Source organism: Scylla paramamosain, chromosome 32, assembly GCF_035594125.1.
Source record: "Scylla paramamosain isolate STU-SP2022 chromosome 32, ASM3559412v1, whole genome shotgun sequence".
NCBI lineage: Eukaryota > Metazoa > Arthropoda > Malacostraca > Decapoda > Portunidae > Scylla > Scylla paramamosain.
Window position 1 is genome coordinate 17,628,314 of NC_087182.1, and position 26,567 is coordinate 17,654,880.

At 39.8% G+C, this 26,567-nt stretch overlaps 1 protein-coding gene across 1 annotated transcript; it reads right to left on the reverse strand.

Annotated features, from left to right (window-relative positions):
* Positions 1–79: 79 nt before the first annotated feature.
* LOC135089317 (tyrosine-protein kinase Src42A-like) lies at positions 80–25,382 on the reverse strand. Its single transcript, XM_063984850.1, has 9 exons — positions 25,115–25,382; positions 16,459–16,802; positions 15,451–15,572; positions 14,954–15,117; positions 11,675–11,843; positions 11,103–11,261; positions 10,124–10,302; positions 6,492–6,648; positions 80–6,114 (listed from the first exon to the last, which is right to left on the reverse strand). Exons 1-9 carry the CDS (start codon positions 25,208–25,210, stop codon positions 5,903–5,905), a joined length of 1,602 nt encoding a protein of 533 aa, XP_063840920.1. The 5' UTR covers positions 25,211–25,382; the 3' UTR covers positions 80–5,902.
* Positions 25,383–26,567: the final 1,185 nt, after the last annotated feature.

A 26,567-nucleotide genomic window follows, 5' to 3' on the forward strand; every position in this document is an offset into this window, starting at 1 on the left:
CTAACAACCACCCTGGTGTGTGAGTCAGTGCACATCATCATACTGTTAGTAATAATCTTAGGTGCATAGAAAACCACAATGTATTTTCAAGTTTTCATTACGAACATGCATACAAGTTACCTAACTGTACTCTTTTTGACCTATTATTTGTTGGGTAAGGTAACTTGTAAATACCTTTCACTAACTTGCAGTTTGATATTTAGAACTGTTGCTACAGTGATGGTCTAGCTTGTGACTATCAAATTGAATTACATTTACCAAAGAAAAATTAACAGGATCTTTATCACAAGTAAATAATTTCAACCCATACTTCAAGACATAATGGTCCACATGTCACATGAACAATAAAAACAAAGAAAATATAAAAAATCCAGTACATTGAGAAATCACTTGGATAGATTTTCTTAAACTTCCTTTGAGTGACATGCACCGGCAACACCTCCCCACGCATAATGTAATGATAGAAAAGCTAAAACATCTTCGTAGAAAACACAGGGCACTTGACTTCCTGCAGTATATCACTTCTTTCAGTTGCATCATAGTTGTCTTCCTGTGAATACATTACACCTCCTCATCCTCACTCAGACTTCAAGCGGGACACAAAATTTCATGTCACCAACAGAAGGGAATAAATTACTGTACATCCTTCAGTACTCATAAATATCGGGATAGGACTATATATTCACAGAGACTCAAAACACATATACTATTCTTCCTCCCATGTGAGTATCATACCACCATAGCATTATGTACTACAGTAACACAAATCCTGATGTCATGGAAATCCAGCATTAAACTTTGTTCCTAAAGAGAATTTTTTTTATATATCTTAGTTTACATGGAATTCCACTTGTTGCTGTGAGTGGCTAAGCAGCAAACGCAGGCACAGATTGGCAAGTCATTTACACCATTGTGCCGTTTAGGATTAATACAAAGTTTTCTTTTTGTCAGCATTCTGAGAGCATGTTTGAGCTTTTTTGTGAAGATGGATTTAACTTAAGAGTATGCATACATAATCATAATTCAGCGTCAGTTTGATAAGGAATCTTTCACATGTTTTGTGTATAAAGGAAACCTACAAAACTTGACTTCTATGATATAATACTGAATAAAATTATTGGTAAACCAGAAAGTCAGAGAATGTTAGTGAAGTTATTATATGCATATAAAATATATCAAAATATTCAAACTACATCTGAATTTTCTTCTCTCTGCATCTAACTTCTCGCAACATTCAACCTGAGGCCCAGCGGAGAGGCAGAAGCTTAACCACAATCTTAACAAAAATAATCATGACTTAGTAGTTACAGGAGGATGGGACATGGTTGCCTTTGAAAGCTTCACTTCATACAAAAAACCACCTTTTTAGAAGACTATCTTATATCTTACCAACTTAAGCCTATAATATCAATTAGCTCAGTTTTTAAGAAAGTGCCCAAGGAAACTTTGAAGTGTACTTTCCTGTCATTGTTCACATCAGTACATACTAATATATGAAATACCTGCAAAGAAAACTAACATCTCTCAGTAAAATAAACATAATTTATTACTGCTTGTATAGTCAATGCCTTGCTGGTGAGTGCACCCTTATGTTAAGGACATCATCATGGCTATCAAAGGAAAGACTGAGCTATTGGCTGGATAACATTAAAAGAAAGAAGTGTTAAATCAGGAAACGCACCTGTATCTAAATTGAGGGGGTGGACAAACAGAGGCTTTCCTTCCCAAGAATCACTAGAAACACTTCCCTAAGAGACCAAGAGCAAATGCCATAGGCACTTTTGCACAGTTTTCTGCTGACACCTGGCAGACAAAGTTGCCAACTGTTAACCTCTGTGATGTGTGCACCCCGCTATCTATGTAACTCTGTGCTGCTCCTAAAGTGGTGGACGGGGCCAAGTGATGTCCCACTAGTGACTACGGGCCTACAGCCCTTCCTTGTTGATTCACAAATGTTAGAAATGGCTTCATCTTGGGCCACAGAAGTAATTAGCAAGCAAGAGTCAGGGAGACTCAGCAGTTACCAACACTAGAGTTATGACACGGGAGTGCACCAGCACCTCTGGAGGACACACACACCTACACACACATAAGACACGTGGCTGGAACTATAAAGTATAAATTTAGCGGCACATAAATATGATTTCTGGATGCTTATGACGTCACAGCTTTATAATTTCACATTCCTAACAGTGCTAATGATAATTTTATGGCTGTAATTATCTGAAAATATTAAATCATTGATGCTTATATTACTTCATGACCACAATTATCTGAAAATATTAAATCATCCATTACAAAATATCTTTTTACTGCCACAAAAGCTAACTACATATAGCACTACAAATTAAATGCCTCTGTAATTATATTCTTCATCTGAAGGGACACTATGTAGCTTCCTGACACATGGAATACATGCACAAGTTTTCCAATTTAAAAAAATATATAAAACCTGACCAACATTTTTTGGATGTTCATTTAGAAATGTGCAAATCCCGACAGACCCGGCACACTAATACTGTCATCATACATGTACAGGAATCATTGGTGACTTTCTTTGTGTTGGCAACACTTCAGACTAATGCTGAGCCATACATTCTCCCTCTTAGTTCATGATCAAGCATTACAACTCTCCTAAATGAGTCTTATTACTTCTGATAATGAAGATCACATCACAGGAGAGCAGTGCACACCTGTCATGCCTTTACCATCGCAAGCAGCTGACTGACTCCCACATCTTTTGCTGGTTGTCTGACTTACTGATTTGACAAATTACTTCAACAAATTTTGGTTTTAATGTTGCTGTTGGAATAATTGCACATTTCCCATTTCATTTTTCCTTTGTGATAATAAGCCTAAATATAATCTTAATGTTACTGTAGTATATATAACTGTAACCACACCAAAGCCAGCTCAGAGTTCCCAGCAATTCAGTCCAGTTCTTAGTTTCCTTGATTTGATTAATAAATAATTACCTAACTGCTTTTAGGATTAACTGAACAGCTCCCGAATATTTTCTCCAGTAGACAACTAACACAAGGTATCTACATCATGGTTGGCTTTTGCATACAGAGCTCATAACTGAGTTTTAATATTACTTCCTTTAATATATAAATATCTAAGAGAAAGGGAAAATATAGCCTTCTTTGAAAAATGAAGGTAGTTACTTCCTAATATTGTACAATTAATTTTGAATTCACAAGGCCATAATCATCTAGGTATTCACACACACACACACACACACACACACACACACACACACACACACACACACACACACACACACACACACACACACAGACACACACACACACACACACACCTCACTCACTCACTCACTCACTCACTCACATGCTGATGGTTAAACAAGGTTAGTGGACTAATCATTACTTCCCATGCAAGCAATGTTCATTCCTCACCAATGAACGGCCAAGCTCACATGAAGTAATCAATGAAATGATACACACAGGACAAGTTACTTAAGGTTGTGCACCAGGAAGTGTGGGCTTGTTGAACAAATGTTGCACGAGTGAGACAACCTGACACACTATGTGGCTGTGGGTGTTTTGTCACAATTTTAGAGACCTGTTTGTTGTGAAATGTTATCGTCTCCTGAAAAAATTCATCTGGTGCAAAAATGTCTTGTTCTTCAGATTATATGCATTCCATAATATTTGAAAAGTTGAACCAATGATAGTATTTGCCATACAAACATTGCATATTAAAGTATTCCCAAACCCTTGCATGATGTATACAGACAAAATCACTGGTTGGTTCCCACACCTTTCCCTTACACTTAATAAGACAAAGTATTACAAATACACAAATGGAAACAGAATCACATGAAATCTATACAAATATATACAAATTTACAAAGGACCTGCTGCAGTAAAGCCACAATAGTCACACACTACTGGGAATGAGCGCCCGTTTCCAAGCATTTAATTAAGAGAGTTGTGGACAAGCTACAGAGACATTACAGCAGTGGTGAGGAGGGGACGCATGGGGGCAAGGGGCTGGCTGGCTACAGTGTCACACATGCTTAGGATGAAGTAGACTGTTAAGTAGACAAAGTATTAACACAAGTTACTGGACTTAAAAAAAAAAATAAAATAACAAACACAAAACATGAAACTGATCCAGAGCAAAGCAGACATCAAACTAAGAAAGACCAATTCTTAATTTGGTGTTCACAATAAATAATGCCAATAAAAGCCACTTAAAACTGAATTTTTTAATTTCAAAATCTTCTCTGCTCCACTGAATTGTACATAAAATATTAAATTATTAAAAATATAAAAAAATAATAAAACCAAGAATAATGACTACTTAATGGAAAAGTCTACTTATGGTCCTAAATTTCCATGTTCAGACTCCCGTCCACTCTGGCCGTGGACTTGGCCATGACTGCCCCAAAGCATACATCAGGACATGTACGTATCTACCCATTATATACTGTAGGCCAAAATACAATTACCGGTTTTATGTCATATAAATTGTGCAGGTTTGCTGACACGAGCATGTCTTCTGGCTCCCCTCAGTGTGTCATCCAAGGCAGGGGGACAGTGGGGCAGACGCCGCTGCCCTGCTGCCCCGACCTGCCCGCCACTCCCAGGCACAGCAGAGAGACACAACACCACCTGCCACACACCTTACAAGTTGAGCATAAAAAGGATGAGTCACTTATACTTGCACACCACAGCAATTTCCAAAAAAGGAAATTTTAATCTATTCTTTGGTGCAATTCTAAGGCATTACATGAGATGACAAACTATTGAAATTTGTGACATTTGCAAATTTATACTGAAAATGAATATTCACTGTAGAGTAAAAGGTTGCGACTCTTTGGGTATCAAGCTCCATACAGTTAATCACAGTTTGAGTCTGGCAGAACAGTGAAAAGCTTGACACAAGTACCATACACAGGTTGTCTCTCAACAACTGACACCTGTTGATAAATGTCACCAAGTACAGTTAAATTCTTGTATACTTCACTCAGATTACCAGCTGTGGAAACACCTTTCCTTAGTCAACAGCAACAGAGAAACTTTCTGCAGTATGTATGTATACGTACCTACAAAGTTTCTCTTAGTTTGGCAGTTTTCTGATTGACCTGCAATTCATTTTAAATACTATACAAACATCATTGTCTGCTCCCTCTCATCATTAAAAAAGTTTTCCACACACCACCATCACTATAAAAATGGTTTCTAAGATTTAAACTGTGATGTGACACTTTTCTCAGTCCAAGGCATGGAGGGGTAGCCGAATCAACACTTAGGGACTGTCGGGTCACTACCTCCTGCCTCTATTCTTAGTACCAATACATTTCACGTAAGATACAGACTCCTCTACATGACTGAGAGGTACATGCTCTCAGTCCAGTAGAGGAGCACAATGTCCTATTGCTGTAATCATGTTTCCTTCAAGTTCTATCCAGTAGCTGCCTCCGAGTCTATATAAGCATGCATGCTTCACCTTGCATGGTTATAGTCTTGGATGAATTTCCCATATCTATCGTTGACTGGGACAAAGGCAGCTTAAAATGTCCATAAAATACTTAAATTGGGCACATGAGTATACTGTTCACACTGGAGTAACACTTTCTACTCCCACACCATACTGCTCCTGCTCAACCTGACAGGGTCCACCTCTCACTGTATGCTGAACATCAAGGCCAGCATTAAGAGTTCAGGACCAGTTACCTAACCACTGCCACACTGCTCATCACCAGCCAGAGCACAAGGCAGCCACGCAAAGCACACATTCCCATGATGCCATCTCTGTCAAGGCAGCAAAACTGGTCTTACCATGCACACAATGTCTGGCAGCAACTCTAGGTGAAGGCAGGATACAGCTCTGCATCAGGACAGCCCCCAGACCTGGGCTTCAGGACTGAGGGTCAGTAGGCTACAGTGGCCTCTTTATACTCGGAGTTGTCAAGGGTGAAGAAGTCTTCCAGCTTCCATGAGAGGGTTTCAAATGTGGGTCTCTTCATGGGGTCCTTGTGCCAGCACTCCAACATGATGTCATACAGGGTTGCAGGACAGCCAGGTGGAGGGGGCATGCGGTACCCATGCTCTACTTGATGCAGCACCTCTGCATTGGTCATACCTATACACAGGGGACAAGGTTACATTTCATACCAGGGTTACAGTAAACTTTAGTGACTAATTACTGTTGTCCAAATTGCCATGATTCATTACCAGCTACAAACGGCCTAAATTCTTGAAGTCATCTACACATCTTGGCTTACAGTTGTTACAATGATCAATCAATTTTGAGACTAAGCATTGTGACCAAAATTGAGGTCACCAATGTCTGATGAAAAGGAACACTTGTAGACATCACTGTGTGCAACACCTCATACCAATTACCTGCTCTGCAAAGGATGCTGGCCTGGTAAATGTATGTGACATAAGATATTCTGTGACATAATACAAACACCCTCTAGCTTTAATAAACACACACACCCAGGAAGGGCCACTAACCAGGGTAAGGTATGCGACCGTAGGTGATGAGTTCAGTGAGCAAAATGCCAAAGGACCACACGTCACTCTTGATGGAGAACTTGGAGTAGTTGGCTGCCTCAGGGGCCGTCCACTTGATAGGGAAACGAGCACCAACTCGGGCCTCATACTCATCCTCCTGGTGACAGAAAATTTGGATGTAGTACAAGGATACTTGTGTCATCTTTGTGCTGCATGGAAGTATTTTCACTTAAAGAAAATCTTCCTTGTATTCCTACCTCCACTGTGTGTGTGTGTGTGTGTGTGTGTGTGTGTGTGTGTGTGTGTGTGTGTGTCTCAACTACACGTATATACAGACTCAAATTTCTACAGCCTTGTGTTCCTTAATGTTTTTTTCTTAACCAATCTCAGTGAACACTTTTCTAGTGATGCTCATTTAAGTGAGGCCAACTACTGAGGACAGAGGAAGCATCTGCCACAGTGAAGGTTAATATAAAGTCTATGTAAGAATGAAGATACAGCTAATAACATGCATCCACAGTAACTATGTCTAAAATCAGGGAACAAGACCAAACTCCTCAACTTTATGATCTTTTAAAAATATTCTTAAGAGCAGGACTACCATGGATCTATCTTGATTTCCATTACCTGCTCAAGTGTCTGATAAAATATTATCAGAATGTCATGGCGTAAATATACAGTTATGAGAACATTTCAAGTCCAGTGATGGCATAATAATAATAATAATAATAATAATAATAATAATAATAACAATAATAATAATAATAATAATAATAATAATAATAATAATAAAACACATCAATGACTTAAAGTATGATACATACACACACACACACACACACACACACACACACACACACACACACGTAGGAGGTACGTCTTAAAGATTAGCAGCAACAACCTACCCACCATATAAGAATAGCAACATTGCAGGTCATGAGAGGAACATATGTCTGCTGCTTCATGATAGGCAATAAGTAAATAAAGAAGCCAAAAGCAAGTGGTCTCCAGCAAAACCACAAGCTGGAGGGGCAGGTAGACAGGGCCAGCCTCTCCTTCCCCTACCACCATCCCCACAACCAAAGGTCACCTTATACAATGCCAATGCAGGTAAACTTGAGCTTGTATAAAGACTCATTCACTGCTTTTGATCATTTGAAGTGATAAACCAGCAAATTTGTTACCGATAAACCAGAAAAGTGAAGTTACAATGACAAAGTAAACCAGAAAACAACTTCTGGGGAAGGCAATGATGTACCATTCAGACCTTCACTCTGACTTGAAAATGGTGGTCAAGACTGCAAACATACATTGAACTGCAGCCACAACACAGCTGAGGCTGTGGTACAGCTGTCCTGACTAAAGGCTGAGTACTGCTGGTCTATCTGCCTCTCGATGTATCTACTCAGTGCAACAAGAGAGCTGGTGATTCCTAGCACACAACACACTGACTCAGGCATCCTACCCTCACACTTACCAACCTGTTGCCATAATTCTCTCACCACTACACATCTACCAGTCACCACAAACAACCACCACACCACTGGTCTCCACCTCACACAAGAGAGACAGTGCCTTAGAGATAAGCTGAGGAGCAACATAGCACCCTAACTCAATGGCAGGACATCTGCATCCCTGGGTACCTCTTTAAGCATGAAGCTTTTTCTTACAGGACAATTTCCACTACCTGTGTTGAGAGCATCAAAGGTTAGAACAAGACTCAGAGTGTCAGGTGTCAGCCTTCCCCTGTGTCATGTTGTACAAGTTTGTATGTGCTCACTGCTCCAGGCTGTCATGTGGCTGGCAGTCAGTCTATCATAGCACTGTCCACAGAGAACAGTACCTACTGAAAGCAAAGCAAATGTAGGAGAAGGCTCATCTGAGCCCTGGCCTTGAAACTAACTTTGTGACTCTTGGGAATATATTCTCTAATGTTTGTGTCTTATTTTGACAAATTTTGACAAGATCCAGTGAAAGTAACAGAGTTTTCAAGTATTTTCATTATTCAAGTGACAGTTTAAAAAGATTTTGCACCACTAAGAGGAAAAAACATGAAAATCTGTGACTTTTGAAAATAGTCTTAGTAACAGCTCAATGTGTTCAAGACAATGAGCATGAATCCTCAACATTTCATCAGACACACACACACACTCAGTCCTCCAATGTGAAGCTTTCTCAAAGCCACTAATCTTCCCTTTGAAGGTTCAGTTTAATAGTTTACATCTGTGCAAATTTAGAGGCATTTATCCCAATACTATCTTCAAAAGTTTATGGCAGTGCTGAAAATACCCAAAAGACCAAGTGAAAGTTTACTGTAAAAAGCAAGTGTTATCATATTACATTATGAAGCTATAACCAATAGTCACTCAGTGGTGAGAGAGCATTTTCCACACTGCTAGACCACCTCTTGTGGTCCATCCAAGGAAGAGTGTGCGATTAAGGCTTCTCAAAAAACACCAACGTGTATGACAACAAAGACAAACGTGGCACACACAGAGTTCAAGTATATAGTTAACAAATAAACTGCAATTACACACACACACACGCACACACCCTCATGCTGTACCAAAGTCCCGATGGAAAACCAAAAGGAGGTAGTGGCGTTTACCAAAGCAAAATAATCTGCAGGTAAAATGTTCTTCACTGAAGGATCCAGTTTCTGTGACACCACCCCTTGCAAGGCAGAAGTGCTGTCCAGAACCTGTCTCAGCTGTCCTGTTCACAAGCCTCTACATGCCCATAAAACAATACTTCATACAAACTGTGAGAACTAAAGTATACAGTGTGGTATCTATAGTATCATCTGCTATGGTTTGACATTTAATTACTATGGACTCTGCTTTAGTACATTACGAAAAGCAGTAATCTCACAAGGGTAACTTTCTCTAAGGCAACTGTGTGATGAAGTTTGCTGGACTTTCTTTTACTTATAGTCTATGTGCTCGTCATCCTCCAGGGAAGAAGGAAGTAGTAGTAAGTAGGTGGTGTCTCAACATAGAGAAAAAGGCAGGACAAAAAACAGAGGAACGAGGAATATAAGGAAAGACAAACTGTTCTTACCTTATTCTTAAAAGATAGAAGAATAAGAGAGAAGAATAGTGGGTTACTGCACGAACTTACGAAATAAAAGGACAATAAACCTATGACATTTCAACACTGAGAGACTCTGGTGACAAGTAGGTCTGCTATTTAGTGACATTCACACTTCAAAACAATTATGGAAACAGTCAACCTATCTTTTTAATGTGACCTGAGACAATAAGAGGTATTTATCTCCTAACTGATTAATCAAACCCTACAATAGACTCCTTAATGAAAAATGGAGACAGCTGTTGCAGTTAAAAGAGCATTTCATTCTAATTACTCAGAGTTATTATTATGGAATCCTCTGAATGAGTCAACTTTCCCAAAATAAAATTAACACAACACAACACAAAACTGACTGGTAATGTAGGGAATGAATCACTACAAAGACTTAAACGAGCAGCACAGGTTTTTTCTCCCCCCCCAACACTAGTAAGACATTTAGTGATAAAATTCCAACCCACAAAAGAAAAGTAAATAAAAGGATAAATAAAAAAACTGAATAGAACAAAAGATAAACAAACAAGGCCAACCGCACAAGTTCCCACCTTGATGAGACGTGCCAGGCCAAAGTCGGCTATTTTGACAATGTTGCTGTCGCCGACGAGAACATTCCTCGCCGCCAAGTCTCGGTGGATGTAGTTCTGCGACTCCAGGAACGCCATGCCAGCAGCTATCTGTGCTGCCATGTCTATCAGGCTGTTCAGTTTCAACCCTCGACCCTTGCCTGCGATTACAACAGAGGATCATTAGAGCACACACACGCATACACATGTATCTGCCATGCACACTACCTGAGAGACAAGCAATGACAGGTCCACACACACACGCACACACACACACACATCCGGTAAGGTCAGTTAATTCACACATAAGTCCAACGTGCATGATTTTTTGACGTCAACTTGCCTTTTCCTGCAAATGCGAGGTGACATCCAAGAAAGAAGCACAAAAGGAAAACAAAAAAAAATTAACAGAAAAAGAAATGAAAAGGGGCCCTAATTACTTTCACTTACAACATAAAACTCAAAAAATGATCAAAGAAAACCAAAACCCTCACTAACAACTTCCTACTTCTGTGGTCAATACATTCAAAGGAGAGGTTCCCAGACTTGTGCCCTCATTCAGTCACCTACAGCACAAAGGGAATAGGGAGCACTGTGTTCTATCTAAATCATCACATGGACTTCAGGGAGTGCAAGCAAGTTTTTTTTTTTTTTTTTTTTTTATATATTACACATACAATCTACTGCCATACAAATTTCAGTAGTTTTTACACCCCACACAAACCACTACAAGCCCTCAACACCCAAGACACAACCACTGGGGACAACTACACCCACCCTCAACACCCCCATACAAGTATCACCCCATTAACAACCACAAGTGGATGCCACACCCATTACCAACATCCTATGCAAAATATTTTCCTGTATGAGTAACACCCCAGAAGGTTCACTACTCATCTATTAACACCCCAGACAAAATATCAGCCCATAACAATTGAGAGCAGGGAGTCACACCCACCCTGCAGGTATTCGAGGAGAGAGCCGTTCTTCATGAGTTCAGTGATGATGTAGATGGGTTCCTCCAGCGTGCACACTGCGTACAGCTGTATTAACTTGCAGTGCCGCAGCTTCTTCATGATCTGTGCCTCCGCTAAGAAGTCCTTGGGGTCCATAGTGCCTGTGGATGGGTGTGGAGGATGTGTGTCAGGATTCAGCACATAATATTAAAAATCTCTGATAGATATACTTACAATTAACTTTTAAGGAATGTAACTGATTTTTTAAACCTAATTAATTTGTATCATGCACATAAATAGCAAGAATTAGGTTCATGGTAATCTGCCACACTCTCATTAGTAACATATTGGTCTTGTGTTGCCATGACTGTCCTCCCAAGGAAGGGTTCAGTCCCTAACCATTCCCTCACACTGGAATCCTTTAGTTCAACATCCCAGGGTTTCTATGATGCTCCTAGAAAGGGTAATTCTAAAATCCATCAAAAAGTGCTTACAGATTTTTTTTAACACTTCCTGTTCTCAAAAGATTCTCAAGGGCAAGCTCTAAACAACCAACACAAAGTGTTCAACTCACCAGGTTTGAGTGTCTTGATGGCAACAGGCGTGGTGTTGTTCCAGAGGCCTTCCCACACCTCGCCAAACTGTCCATGGCCAAGCTTGCGCACAAACTTGAGGGACGACCTGTCAATCTCCCACTGGTCACGTGTGTTGTGGGACAGGCCGGCTGTCACTGGCTTCTCAATCTGTGAGGAGTGCGTGTGAAGTGTTAACAGCAAAACTAAGCATTCAGACAGTGGTTGCAGGCCTTTAGATTATTCCTAGTATTGCCAGAGACTCACAACACACTGCTCACACTACAGTAAGACCTCCCCCGTACATTATTGTTACTTGTCACATCTTCTTGCCTCGGACAAAAGTTGCTTGGACGTGATATTAATTGCAATGCTACATCTACTGTCCATGTATGTTGAGCTGGCACAAACAATCCACTCTTCAACAAATGCAGCAAGTTTTCCTTCAGTAAAGCAAGTAATAATGGCTTCCAAACAAATACAGCCAATTTTAACTGCTGCTGAGTCAAGGAAAAAACTTTGCCAATATATTACAAAGTCAAGTTTTCTATCTCTTTTATTTTCTTATGCCATTAAATGTATTCATGTTGAAAGCAAGCTTTTTTTAACACAAGCTTCTTGGAGACAGCTATCACAAAATTTAATATGTAGATTTTCTTATATAGATAACTTGTAAAAGGAAGCTTTTTGTTCCTTTCTCCTTTGAAAATTTCCCTTTAAAGAAGCCATATGTAGATATTTAAATAATGTACACCATATGATAGCAATGTTGTGGCAGCTTCCCTTTTTAAATCAATTTAAATAACGTAAAGTGTGCTTACAAGAGTGGCAGCGGTAGTGCCCTGACCATGTCACAAGACTGAACACAAGCAGTTGTACTGCAGTCCTAGATTGAAATGTTAATCTTGCAACACTTACTTTGTGACTGAGGTGTGACGATAATCTCTCACACTTAACACCTTATGCTGTGAGTATCTTCAGGGACTGCCTGACTGTCCCTCTCAGGGGGCAAGAGTCTTACTGTACTAGCATGTGTTAGCTTTACCTCACCACTCCACAAATAAAGTTAAAAGTGCACTTTACCACTAATTGTAAAGTGTAACATTAGAATCTAAAAACATGCCTTAGTAAAGCAACTACTCATCACTTTGTAGGTAAGTACAGAGTTAGCAATGGGCCATGTATTGTCTATTGTCCTTACATTCAGTGAGTGAGCATCAACTGTGCCTCATCAAACTATGTCACACACAGCATTTCAATATGGATACTAAACCACCAGCCAAAATGCATTGAAAGGAAAGGAATGATCAGTCAACACACAGGTTCTTCATCACGCAAGTTTTCTGGATGGCGAGCATTTGTCCAAAAACTTCCTTCCACTGTCTTCTGAAGCTCTCTCTCTTTTTCTCTTACACACAACCCATCTAGCAACACGGGATCGCGGCAGTAGTAGCAGCAGCAACAACAGCAGTCCTTCCACTTGCAAAACAATAGCTTGCTCAAATAGTAGTAGTAGTACCAAAGGCAACCAATCTACAACCCAACACCACAGCAATGCCATGCAGTAAGTAAAGAACAGATCCAAGGTGTGTGTAGAGCAGCAGCTAATAACAGTGCACACATCTCCACAAACTCTCTCATCACCTTCCCTGCTACCAATCCAGTTACTGTGCTGCCCATCACCCCAGTAACAGCAGCAGCACCAGCAGCACCAGCACAAACACAGTAATTCTGGATAGGTCACTTTGTACTTTTCCTCCCAAGTACAGTCTATGGACAGGAAGCTCTACAAGACAGTCACAAAGCTCTGAGTACAACAGACAGAGAGTACTGTGGCTTTGTGCCCCAATGCCATGCGGCTCATTCCTGGTTCTGTCTGGCTAAGTAGTGTTAGGAGAGCTAAGAAATGCACGTCATCATCATCATCATCATCATCCACAATATATATCATGCAGTCAGTCAACTACAGAATTCACCCATCAACTTACAGCCTTTTTCCCCGGTGGTGAGAGGAGAGTAATTTGAAAGAAAGGAAAACCATTTAGAAATCCACAAAATACCTGCATCTGCAGCCCATCCATTAAGCTACTCCTTCATTTCACAAGCACTAGACTGGGTGATGAAGAAGGTTAAGTAATTACATTTATCATGAATTACTTCAATGTCAATGCTCCTTCTTTCCAAAAGAAATGAAAGGGCTCAAAATTAATAATTCCATGCAGGGACAATTAAAAGTATAACAATACAGGAATAAGTTGAGCTAACCTATGAAAGCTTCAGTCAATGAATTCACAGTAATTTATAAGATCAAAAATATGTAAGATTTATAGCCAAATCTTGTGATCAATATTACAATAATCAATATCCAAACTACTATGCAATAGAATCTACAAGAAACCTTTATACATACAAAGTAATTCATACAGAAGTAAGCATGAACAAAAATGAAGGCTGCACTACCTTAACCAATCATGTATTCTTAAAACTATTTCTGTCTTCCTTCACAGTTAGCTTGCAACACTAGCATGTTTCTTTTAAAGGGTCACTGTTTGTGTTGCCAGTGAATGCAAGCCAGCTGAGGTGTAAGATTAGTTGGTTTTGGCTACAACAAGGAAGCTTACCACTTCATCTTGCCACACACACACACACACACCTACTGCTTGTACCACAGGTTAACTGGAGAAATTGTGTGTAAAGTGTGTTGTGTTCAATGTTTGCTTCAATCACTCTCACTACTACACCTAGGATTTCTTCTACTACCACTACCTCTACTACTACACCTAGGATTTCTTCTACTACCACTACCTCTACTACTACATCTAATAATACTACAGCTGCTATCATTCACAACTCCTCACTGAATAGCACACACAAACACACTACTACAGTAACTTTCATCCCTTTCAATCCCTGCTGACTTAAACCTATCCTCTCTCCCTCCCTCTCCCTCTCTCTCCAGAAACCCCAAAACCACACACACACTAATATGAACATTACCATCACCCACACCACACTACAACGCAAACTTAGGCAGTCACCCATCTTAGCATCCTCAGAAACATACACAACATGCAGCAACCCACAAGACACACCCACCTCAACACTCCCAGGAACATTCCCCTTGACACACACCAAGCCCTAAGGAACACCCACCTTAACACCCACAGAACCACAAGAAACACCTTGCCAGCATACACCAAACCCTGTCAAACATCCATACCAAACCAAAACCTCCAAGAGACACCACTCTAAGTACACACCAAGCCCCAATAAACACTCACCTGTATGCACGGTTTCCTGAGGTTGACACAGAGGCCATCAGCGTCATTACTGTAGTGCTCCACCAAGTCCTGTAAGGTTCGGAAAGTGGTGCGACGGGCAATGAAGAACCCGCCGTCATCCAGCTGGCGAATGCGATAGTGCTTGACTGTGTCGCCGTCTCGGACTGTAACGGAAGGATGGATGGATGGATGGCATGGGATTAATGACAGGAAATATGTAGAAATTAATGGAATAACTGATCACAGAGGATTATTGATAAAAAAAAGAGAAACATGGACTGATGAATGGATAGTGACAAAATAGCTACATTACAATAAATAGGGAATAAAAAATTAAAGGATGGAAGGACATTTGTATGGAGTGAGTGAGAGATGGAAGGAAGTTCGTGTGGGGTGAAATGAGGGACGGAAGGAAATTCTTGTGGCGTGAAGTGACTCAGAAAAGTGACGGACAACATAAAAACTAGCAAATGGTGAAGTGACTTGCCGTGACTCACCAGAGAGGGAGTAGTCATTTCTTCTGCTTTCCGAGTCACGTATCAAGAATGCCCCATGCTCATTCTCTGGCAGCAGCAGTTTCTTCTCTGCCTCTATCCTCTTGATCCTCCCAAAGTACCATCTGCAATGTTTTAAAGCCACATCAACACTCTGTTTATAAAAAGTGACTTCCATCATCTTGGTCCTTCAATAGAACTATCTGCAATGTTTAAAAGCCACATCAACACTCTGCCAATAAAAGTGACCTCCTCTATCCTCTAGGTCCTTCAAAAGAACTATCTACAATGTTTAAAAGCCACATCAACACTGCCAATAAAAGTGATCTCCTCTATCTTCTAGGTCCTTTAATAGAACCAATAAAAGTGACCTCCTCTATCCTCTAGGTCCTTCAAAGGAACTATCTACAATGTTTAAAAGCCACATCAACACTGCCAATAAAAGTGATCTCCTCTATCTTCTAGGTCCTTTAATAGAGCCAATAAAAGTGACCTCCTCTATCTTCTAGGTCCTTTAATAGAACCATCTGTAATGTTTAAAAGCCACATCAACCTACATCAACACCCTGCCAGTAAGAAGTGACTGGCTCTACCCTTCTCATCCTCTCAAAGTACCATCAGTAATGTTTAAAACTCACATCAACACTGCCAATAAAAAGTGACAGTACAAAACACAAATAACTCACTATTTTAACTTTTTTTAACTGGTGATTACTGTATGACACCAACTGAGAAGTCTTTGATTATCTAAAGTAAAAGTTGAAACTACAAGCACTGAAAGGTCTGAAAAACGGTGCCACTACTACTGTCACTGATGCAAGTAGACATGAGGGCAGGGCAGCACACTTAATATCTGTTTTCTGAAATTCCTGAGCTGATTTTGTTGAAAGATACACAGAAGACCCTAATCAGGAGAAGAAACATAAATTAACTGGAGTCCTATACTGTATCTAGATAAGACAAAACACACGCACACACACCCATACACAGAGTAACAAAAGCAACACTCACGGCTCGGCTTCTATGCTCTTCAACTTCGCCACATAGTTCGAGGGAATGTACCCTTCCTGCTTAGTGGCTTTGGACCGCGCGAACCACCAGTCCCCTTGTGTGTCATTCAGGATCTCCAAGTGCTCCCCCTTGCGGAAGCTCAGGTCCTCGTCTGTCCTGGCATCGTAGTCATACAGAGCGACGAATATTTTTGATGTGGATGCCGTTCCCTCCGAGTCAGGGAGGGATGGCAAGGGACTGAGGCCATTGACGGGGCGGCCACTGAGCCCCTGGTTGTCTGTCGCCCCGCGCGTTGCCCCGGTCGGGTCATTGTTCTGGGGACTGGTTATGGGCTGGGAGGGAACCTGCAACAAGGGGACAGAGTGTTAAAAGGGTCTTGTTTTTCTGACTATAAATGAGAATAAAGTTTGTACAGTCCTTAGCTATGTTTGTTATTGGAGTCTTGCTTTTCTGATTATAAATGAGAGGAAAGTTTGTACAGTCCTTAGCTATGTTTGTTATTGGAGTCTTGCTTTTCTGATTATAAATGAGAGGAAAGTTTGTACAGTCAATAGTTATGTTTGTTCTTGGAGTCTTGCTTTTCTGCCTATAAATAAGAGGAAAGTTTGTACAGTCAATAGTTATGTTTGTTCTTGAAGTCTTGCTTTTCTGACTATAAATGAGAGGAAAGTTTATACAGTCAATAGTCATGTTTGTTATAGGGGTCTTGACCTGCTTTTCTGACTATAAATAAGAGAAAAGTCTGTACAGTCCTTTGCTATGTTTGTTAGTGGTCTCTTCCTTTTGTGACTTGGAGTAAAAAGTTTGTACAGTTCATTGGTTCTTTTGACAATTAAGAACAAAAGTTGACATGACAGAACCAGGAAAACAAAGTATTATTATTGATGCTTTGTTCTTTTGCATATGAATAAAAGAAAAATACATGAAGAACAACTATTTCTGGGACGGACAAGTTCATCTATTAGTCTATGCAATATTAATCTAGAACAGATCATCTCATCTTAACCTAAACTTAAAAATCTATGCCCAACCCAAAAAACAGCTGGAACATCTAAACTTCATGTGACCCAAATAAAAACAGACATGACACGGACGCTAAATTCATCATGTATTCAGAGGCACGGCAAAGCTGAGAACATTAACACAATTAGGAGAAAAGATTACCAAGGCTGGGCTCTGAAAGCATTTGAGTTGACTGCATTAGTGTGAAGGAAGAGCAAGAGTTGAGTAGAGTGCATGAGTGTGAAGGGAGAGGAAGAGCTGAGGTGAGTGCATGAGTGTGAGGGGAGAGCAAGAGTAGAGTGCATGAGTGTGAAGGGAGAGGAAGAGTAGAGTTGAGTGCATGAGTGTGAGGGGAGAGCAAGAGTAGAGTGCATGAGTGTGAGGGGAGAGGAAGAGTAGAGTTGAGTGCATGAGTGTGAGGGGAGAGCAAGAGTAGAGTGCATGAGTGTGAGAGGAGAGCAAGAGAAGAGTTGAGTGCATGAGTGTGAGGGGAGAGCAAGAGTAGAATGTATTAGTGTGAGGGAAGAGCAAGAGTAGAGTGCATTAGTGTGAGAGGAGAGCAAGAGTAGAGTGCATTAGTGTGAGAGGAGAGCAAGAGAAGAGTTGAGTGCATGAGTGTGAGGGGAGAGCAAGGCCTGTGAAGTGATCCAGACATGGGCCACAGGAAGACATGACCTTTGTGGCCTTACAGAGGAATGATGACACTGCTATTTCCTGTGGTGGTGAGCAGCACTAGTTATGACACCTAAATGCATGACTAACTCACCACTTTCTTCACCGTAGTTGTTACTCAGGGCAGTTCTTGTCATAGCAATATTTTCATTAATCTATTACTTTTTTTTTTATTTAATCATTATTTTTTTTTTTTTTACTTCTGTATTCATCTTCATTATCCAATTTTTTTTTTACTTCCATGTCTAGTAATTAGTTTAGGATAAGTTATATGAAGTGACCTACCTTAAACTAACTCATAGCCTAACCTAACCTAACCTAACGTAACCTAACCTCACCTCACCCGCCAGTGACAAAAGGCTGTGGTGTCTAGTCTTCAAGTAATCCGTCAAGTCCCCCCATTACACAACTGCCCCACCCTTTCCTCTCCTCACTCCTCACACACAGTTGAGAGATGCTATGGAAACTGTATCACCCAAGCCTTCACAGTTTAGGCAACGAACCATCAATAAAGAAAACAAATATCTAGAAGGATGTACAAGTTTTAAACTACAATAGTACACATAGAGACAGGTTTTTTTTCCCCCAATACTGTTTCCCAGGCCAGCATACTTCATATAAAAAAATAATGAATAAAAAATGAATAATGATAATTGACAAAATATACTTACTGTGTGTGTGTGTGTGTGTGTGTGTGTGTGGTGTAATGCTAAGCCTCAGTAAGCTGACAGCAGCCTCCACCCACACGCCCTAGGTATGCATCTGCCCTTTAACTAACTGGCTACTACACTCACACCACCTGTACTGCATATACTCCTGTAGCTCTATGGAGAAATGTGTACAGGTATGGTTTCTGAACAACACTGCAGAACAGATTAAAATATGCAGTTTTACATAGTACTTTTTTTCTCTTTCTTTCTTTCTTTATATTCCTCCAAAGAAGAAAAGAGAATACACACACTGCATCCTTTTTTTAATAGTCCCACATAAAATGGATTTAAATACCTACTTTATATTTCATACCAACTCCTATTGAGAATTGATTAAAAACACACACTACTTCAGCAAAACGAGAAACTGACCAATAAATGTGAAAACTTTTGAACCAGTAAGATGAAATGCATAACAACCTTCAGAATAGTGACCATGATTTAACTCCTTTATTTAATGCCATCAGTAAGACACTGAGTCAAGATCCCCAGATAGGAAAGAAGCCTAGATAAGATAAAAATAAAGCTTTGTGTGTTCCTGAGCCCCTTATTCCACCCCTTTAAGTCTCTTTCCATCACACCGTCACCCACTCCTATTAATCCCAACACTGTCAGATTAAGCAGCCTCACTGTGGATTACTGAGCCTGGTGGACACACACACACACAGATACATATACATGCCTCCAAAAGAAATATATTTACTTGGAATGGAATAGAAGAGAAGGTAATATTTATAATGGAAAAGTCTGAGTATAGATACAACAAACACACACACACACACACACACACACGCACACACACACACACACACACACACACACACACACACACACACACACACACACACACACACACACACACACACAGTCCACTTCACAAGTAGATGATCTCACACAGCTGGTCTTGGTTAGTGTAATGTAAGGTTATACTAATTGATGAATGAAAGGTACACCATGTCATTTAACACCCACTCGCCACCATGCAGTCACCATACAGTGCCATTAGAAATGTGCCATTCAAGAAGAGAGGCAAGACACTAGGTATATATGAAAGAATAGATAGGTAAATATGTGAAGCGTTTAATGTTGACTGTATATACTGTTACCAATAAATTCTCTCTCTCTCTCTACTTCTATTTGTCCATTCCTACTCTCTATTCCTATTCACTTTTTCTTCTCTCGTCTTCATTTATAATCCCTCCTTTCTAATCTTCCTCCTCTTCCTCTTCTCTCCCTTACTTTCTTCTCCCTTATCTGTGTTTCTCTCTTTCTTTACTTCTGTTTGTCCATTCCTAAAAATATTCCTATTCACTTTTTCCTCTCTCTCTTCTTCATCTACAATCCCTCCTTTCTAATCCTCCTCCTCCTCTTCTTCTCTCCCTTACTTCTCCCCATCCTCTCTCTACTCCTCTTCCACCTTTCACTGCCTTCAAGTGGAGTGCTGCTGGTGGACAGGAAGGCAAGAGGATGTGTGGATGGACAGGAGATATGGAAGGGGAGATGTGAGGAAGGAGATAAGGATGAAGGGGTGTGTGGAATGCTGTGTGAAGGTGGAGGCAGACAGACAGGCAGGCAGATAAAGATAGGCAAATAGATAGATAAGTATAGGTAGATAGATAGATGGATAGATAGATAAAGACTGATAGACAGATAGATACACAGACAAATTGATAGAGTGTGTGATTGATAGACAAGATAGATAGACTGACTAACTGATTAGATAGACAGATGATTAGATGATAGATGGATAGATAGATAAATAGACTGATAGATAGATAGACAGACAAATTGATAGAATGAGTGATTGATAGACAAGATAGAAAGACAGATACACAAACTGACAGACTGACTGACCGTTTAATAGATAGAAAAAGACAGACAGGCAGACAGACAAAATACACGATCCACAATTAAGTACAAAATGCATTAGACTACAAGTGTGCTCCATACAATTATCAATCAATCAATCAATCTCCTCTGTAATGTGTGTTCCTATTACCCTTACTCTCTCCCCACAGCTAACATATTCTTTACACCTTTTTGTGAGCAGATATCAGAAAGGTGCCAGAAGAAATGAGGGCAGGCAGATAAGGAAAGGTGCAGAGACAAGGAAAAAGATATGAAAGGAGGACAAATAAATAGCACTACATTGAGAAGGAAAAAGAGAAGGTACCGTGCAAAGGAACAAAAACGAAGAGCAAACAGCACCAAATCTTTACAGGACTTTGAATGAAGTGAGAGAAATAAGGATGGTCAGATCAGGGGATAAACAAGCTGGCAAAGGCAATGAAATAGGAATTAATAGACTACATATAAGATAGCACAGACAAGTAGGAGACTGAGAGGGTTTGGGTGTGTCAGAGGAAGGGATGAGGCATACGTGGAAAGGAGGATTCTAGAAAGGGAGGAAGAGGAGTAAGAGAGGAAGACCAGAGATTTACAGATGCAGTGAAAGACATGCAAGTGGTGGAGGACTCAAAAGAAGATAAGTAGAAAGATGCAAGTCAAGAGAGATGCAAGTGGAGAAAGAGAGATCCAATGCAAGAGACACCCACACACCTGACTCCAGAAAGCAACAGTAACTTAAGTGGAGAAAGTCCTCCAAAGCCACAAGTGCGGTCTCTAAAACACTGCCTTGTGCGAATGACTTTCTATAGCGGATATAATAATGACAATAACAGCAGTCCTTTTGATACAGAGATCTGATTTAAACACTCATGCATAATAAAGGTAACAGTTGCAATGTGAGTAAGCATGTTAATGTGACAGTAATTTCTCGGGATAATAGCGTATGTAAAATAAGATATGAAATTAAGTTGAGTAAATGAGATAATGCTTTTATATAAACATTTAAATATTACAAGCATTTACCATAATTCTTTCACAATACGACCACCTGTACTGTACCGCGGGTTCTTCAAAGCACAGCCCTACACAACAAAATCCTCTTCTTCCTCCACAAAAACACGTACTTTCATGATACACATCTTTGTGACAAAAATATTCATCGTTTTATGTCTTTTTTTCACGTCAAACTTTGTGCTTTTGCCGCCGTTAATCTAATCTGATCTGGGGACTATCAGATAAGGCAGAATTTAACACACACACTAGATTTTATGCCCGTTACACTGGCCAACCCCCAATACACAGGTGAAAAGTAGCTTACAATTGGACTATGTACTGCACTTCTTGAATACTGCTCACAAACTAGGATGAACCATATATTCTTGGTTTAAAATGCATTCTGTAGTTTAATAGGGAATTTTTTTTAAGTATTTCAGTTCGTAAATGTGAATTCCAAGTACTTCTTGAATGCTGCTCATAAATTAGGATGAGCCATTATAATCTTGGTTTAAAATGCATTCTTCTGTAGTTTAATAGGGAATTTTCTTAATGTATCTCAGTTCATAAATGTGCATTCCATGTACTTCTTGAATGTTGCTCATATATTAGGATGAGCCATTAAAATCTTGGTTTAAAATGCATTCTTCTGTAGTTTAATAGGCAGTTTTTTTTAATGTACCTCAGTTCATAAATGTGCATTCCATGTACTTCTTGAATGCTGCTCATTTATTAGGATGAGGCATTATAATCTGAGTTTAAAATGCATTCTTCCAGTGTTTAATAGGCATATATCAGTTCGTAAATGTGTATTCCATATTTGCACACCAGGATGATGATTATTTTTGTTCGTAACTTCCAAAATTTGTTATTTGTCACCAATTTTAGGTTAGGAACCCTTAAATATTTACATTTACAGTAATTTTGGTCTATTTCCTTATATCTCTCTTCAACTAATAGTTAGCTGAGAGTAGAATAGACCAGACTAAGTACATTGAATAGAGTAGAGTATACTGGAGTAGCGAAGTGTACTGTAGGTAAGAGTTAAGACTGTAATCAAACACAATACAGACATAAGGGACTATTGTAGGTCATTAGTGTAGATTGTAGCAGTGAGGTGTACTGTAGGTAAGCGTTATGACTAATCAAACATAATACAGACATAAGGGACTATTGCAGGTCGTTAGTGTATATTGTAGCAGTGAGGTGTACTGTAGGTAAGAGTTGAGACTGTAATCAAACACAATACAGACATAAGTGACTATTGTAGGTCATTAATGTAGATTGTAGCAGTGAGGTGTACTGTAGTGTAAGTTAAGACTGTAATCAAACAACACAATAATGACATAAGGATCTACTTCTGCTTGTCATCCTTTCAAACCTCCACCTCCCACACTGACATGGACAATATTCTTCTCTCCACCCTGCAATCCTTCCACCAATCTTTAACTATGAGGGCCAATTCCATCAAACTCTACCAGTGGAATGTTCCCAGTGATATTTCTACCCACCACTGCCTCCCCTGCACACAGTAAAGGGCAACTTAAAGGGGTGAAGTAAAGAGACTGGGGATTCCCTCCTCTCTATTTCCATTTCCACTATGTGAGTTCAAATTCCAGGATCCCTTCACTTCCTATCCTGACATCCTAATGGCTCTTGTGGAAAATGCTTTCTTCCTACGGGTCTTCATAGTTCCTTAATTAATGGCTCTTGTGGAAAATGCTTTCTTTCTACGGGTCTTCATGGTTCCTTAATTAATGGCTCTTGTGGAAAATGCTTTCTTTCTACAGGTTTTCATAGTTCCTTAATTAATGGCTCTTGTGGAAAATGCTTTAATTTTGTAGGGGTCTTCATGGTTCCTTAATTAATAGCTCTTGTGGAAAATGCTTTGGCTTTCTAGAGGTTTTCATGGTTCCTTAATTAATGGCTCTTGTGGAAAATGCTTTGATTTTGTAGGGGTTTTCATGATTCCTTAATTAATGGCTCTTGTGGAAAATGCTTTGATTTTGTAGGGGTTTTCATGGTTCCTTAATTAATGGCTCTTGTGGAAAATGCTTTGATTTTGTAGGGGTTTTCATGGTTCCTTAATTAATGGCTCTTGAGGAAAATGCTTTGATTTTGTAGGGGTTTTCATGGTTCCTTAATTAATGGCTCTTGTGGAAAATGCTTTCTTCCTACGGGTCTTCATAGTTCCTTAATTAATGGCTCTTGAGGAAAATGCTTTGATTTTGTAGGGGTTTTCATGGTTACTTAATTAATGGCTCTTGTGGAAAATGCTTTGGCTTTCTAGGGGTTCTCAAGGTGGTTCCTTAATTCTTTCACTGGTATCTGTAAAATCTTTCCTTAACCAATTACTCCAAGACATTTTCTCTTGTTCCACAGCCACTGCCAAGCATTGTCCAGGCCAGAAATTGCAAAATATATTCTTTTTTTATCCCTTTTGGTTGTAAAGACTCCATATATTGCCTTTTTGTGGTGTGAATTGTTGCAAACCACAGTGAAAGGATTATGTACACACGAGTTAAGAGTCCAACACACACACACACACACACACACACACACACACAGTACATCTAATTACATTCCTAAGTGTCCTCAATTTATCTGTCAGCAAAACAATGGTACAATTAACAAAGGACTAAATCATTCATAAGACAGCATCCCTTCCAAGCCTAAATTACCTTATTCTGGCAGATTTCCATGCGTTTGCAATAGGTATGATAACTGTTTCTCGGCAAAGTCATTTTAATTTAGACTAAACTCATGCCCAGATCAACAACAGTGACAGGTGTAAAAACTAAGTACGTTACATTAGAAACCTCCAACAGACACACGCACCTTAATAGACAGAGATAATTAACGGTATATTTCCTCAATCCTTTACGCAATCACTCTCGCCACACGTCAAATCCAATCCGATGACAGGCCCGGAAATCATCGTACAGTCAACCATTCCTGCTCTCCGCCTCGGGGCATGAACGTAAACAAACAAGGAACAAGTGGAATGCTTCTACCTGTTACCCAATCACCACACCTGACCCCTCATACCACCGCTCCACGTGACCCAGACTGACCCTACACTAGGTAAACAAGGTCAGGCACGCCCTAGTAAGCAATGCGAGGTGTCAAGTGCAGATTTGGGCGGGGATAGGAAGGTCATTAACTTTTTATTAATTTCTTGTAACATATGTCGTAATCTGGTTGTTATATACTATGGGTATGAACGCATCACTGTTTCCTAGTCTTTAATTAATGAGAAGGAAAGGAATTTGAAGATTTTGGGGCGGGGATGCAAGATTTTTTTTTTATATATATTTTTTTCCATCATAAATCTTAGTGACCTGTGCTTTAAATTATCAAGGGGAACAGACCACGGTCTTGTGCCTTTAGAGCGACGAGAAGACATGACTGTAAGAGCACGGAATACTTACTTGCTCCGGGAAAAGATTACTGGGCTGTGTGATGACTCTGGTCTCACTGGAGGCATCCTTATTACCGCCACTACTGCTACTAAAACAGTTACCCATCTTGCATTAACACTACGCTAAGGCTTTCCCAACACACGCACTTCACTCCATGTCCACTCAGCACACCCGCGGACACCAACACACGGCCATGAGCGCCTAGTTGTAGAGGAGAGGACGAGTATGACCTGCCGCCACCGTCACCATTTTCACTTTCCACTAGTTTCCACCGTTCGCCCGCTCCCGTAAAGTAGTTCCCCACTCCCTTGTTTACATTCATTTTTCTTATCACTCATTATCCCACTATCCCATCATACTCATTTTATTGCATTTTTTACCCACTTTTCATTTATGTATTGCTTGCTGGATGTTCTAAAGGGAAATTAAAGTTTTGACAGCCAAGTAGTTCCCCGTGTGACATGTTTACATTCAGTTTTATTATATGAGAGTAATTCGATAATCTTTTATAAGTATTTGTTTTGGTAATATTTTTGATGTTTTATTGGTGTGTTATTCATGGTATAACGTTATGTTTATCTTTTAGTGTGAATGACAAGTAGTTCCCCGGTTTTTATCTGTCTATATATGGGTTTTCTACTTGTGTGTAATTTACTAATATTTTATACTCATTATACTCGATTTTTCATAATGTTTTCAGTGATATATGATGTGTCATTCATTGTAAGTCAAGATGGAAATATGTGAGATGAGCGCGGAGGAATACTAGCTAAGAATGTTGCTTTATCAAATTTTCCTATTAACTTGTGGCTGAGGAATGTTTTTTACTCATTAAACTCAGATCATTTTAAGGTTCACAATAATGTATTAATCTTGGCATATCATAAAGGGGAATAGAGTAAGAGCGCGGAGGAATACCATTTAAGAATGCGGGTGAGCATGATCACTCAAAAAAGTTGCTAGATACGATAACACCAAATTTTTATCTTAATTAAACGCATTCCTGTACCATTTACTTACTACTCGTCATGTTAATCTATTTTTGGTTTTAACTTCAAGTGTGGCGATGGAGTTATGAAGTTTGCTTGAGGTTCAGGTTAGTGATATAAAATCATATAAAAACATGTCTGCCTTGAGAGCGAGCGGTGTCTGGATCAAGGCGTGGAAAAGGCGCTCGGAAAAGGTACCAACTGGCATCCTCCCCTATAATTTGTTTATTTACACTCATTATGTATAATGCCACCCTTTGTCCTTGTTTTGCCGACCATATAAACTATTGTCTTAGCGGTTCTGTTACGTTCTCTATATCATTTAACGTTTTATTTCCATAGAAGCTCTCTCTCTCTCTCTCTCTCTCTCTCTCTCTCTCTCTCTCTCTCTCTCTCTCTCTCTCTGTACGTACATTTTTTTTTTCTTTTTTTACTTTTTGTCTCGTAGCATTGGATCTGTTTGTCGGTCTGTC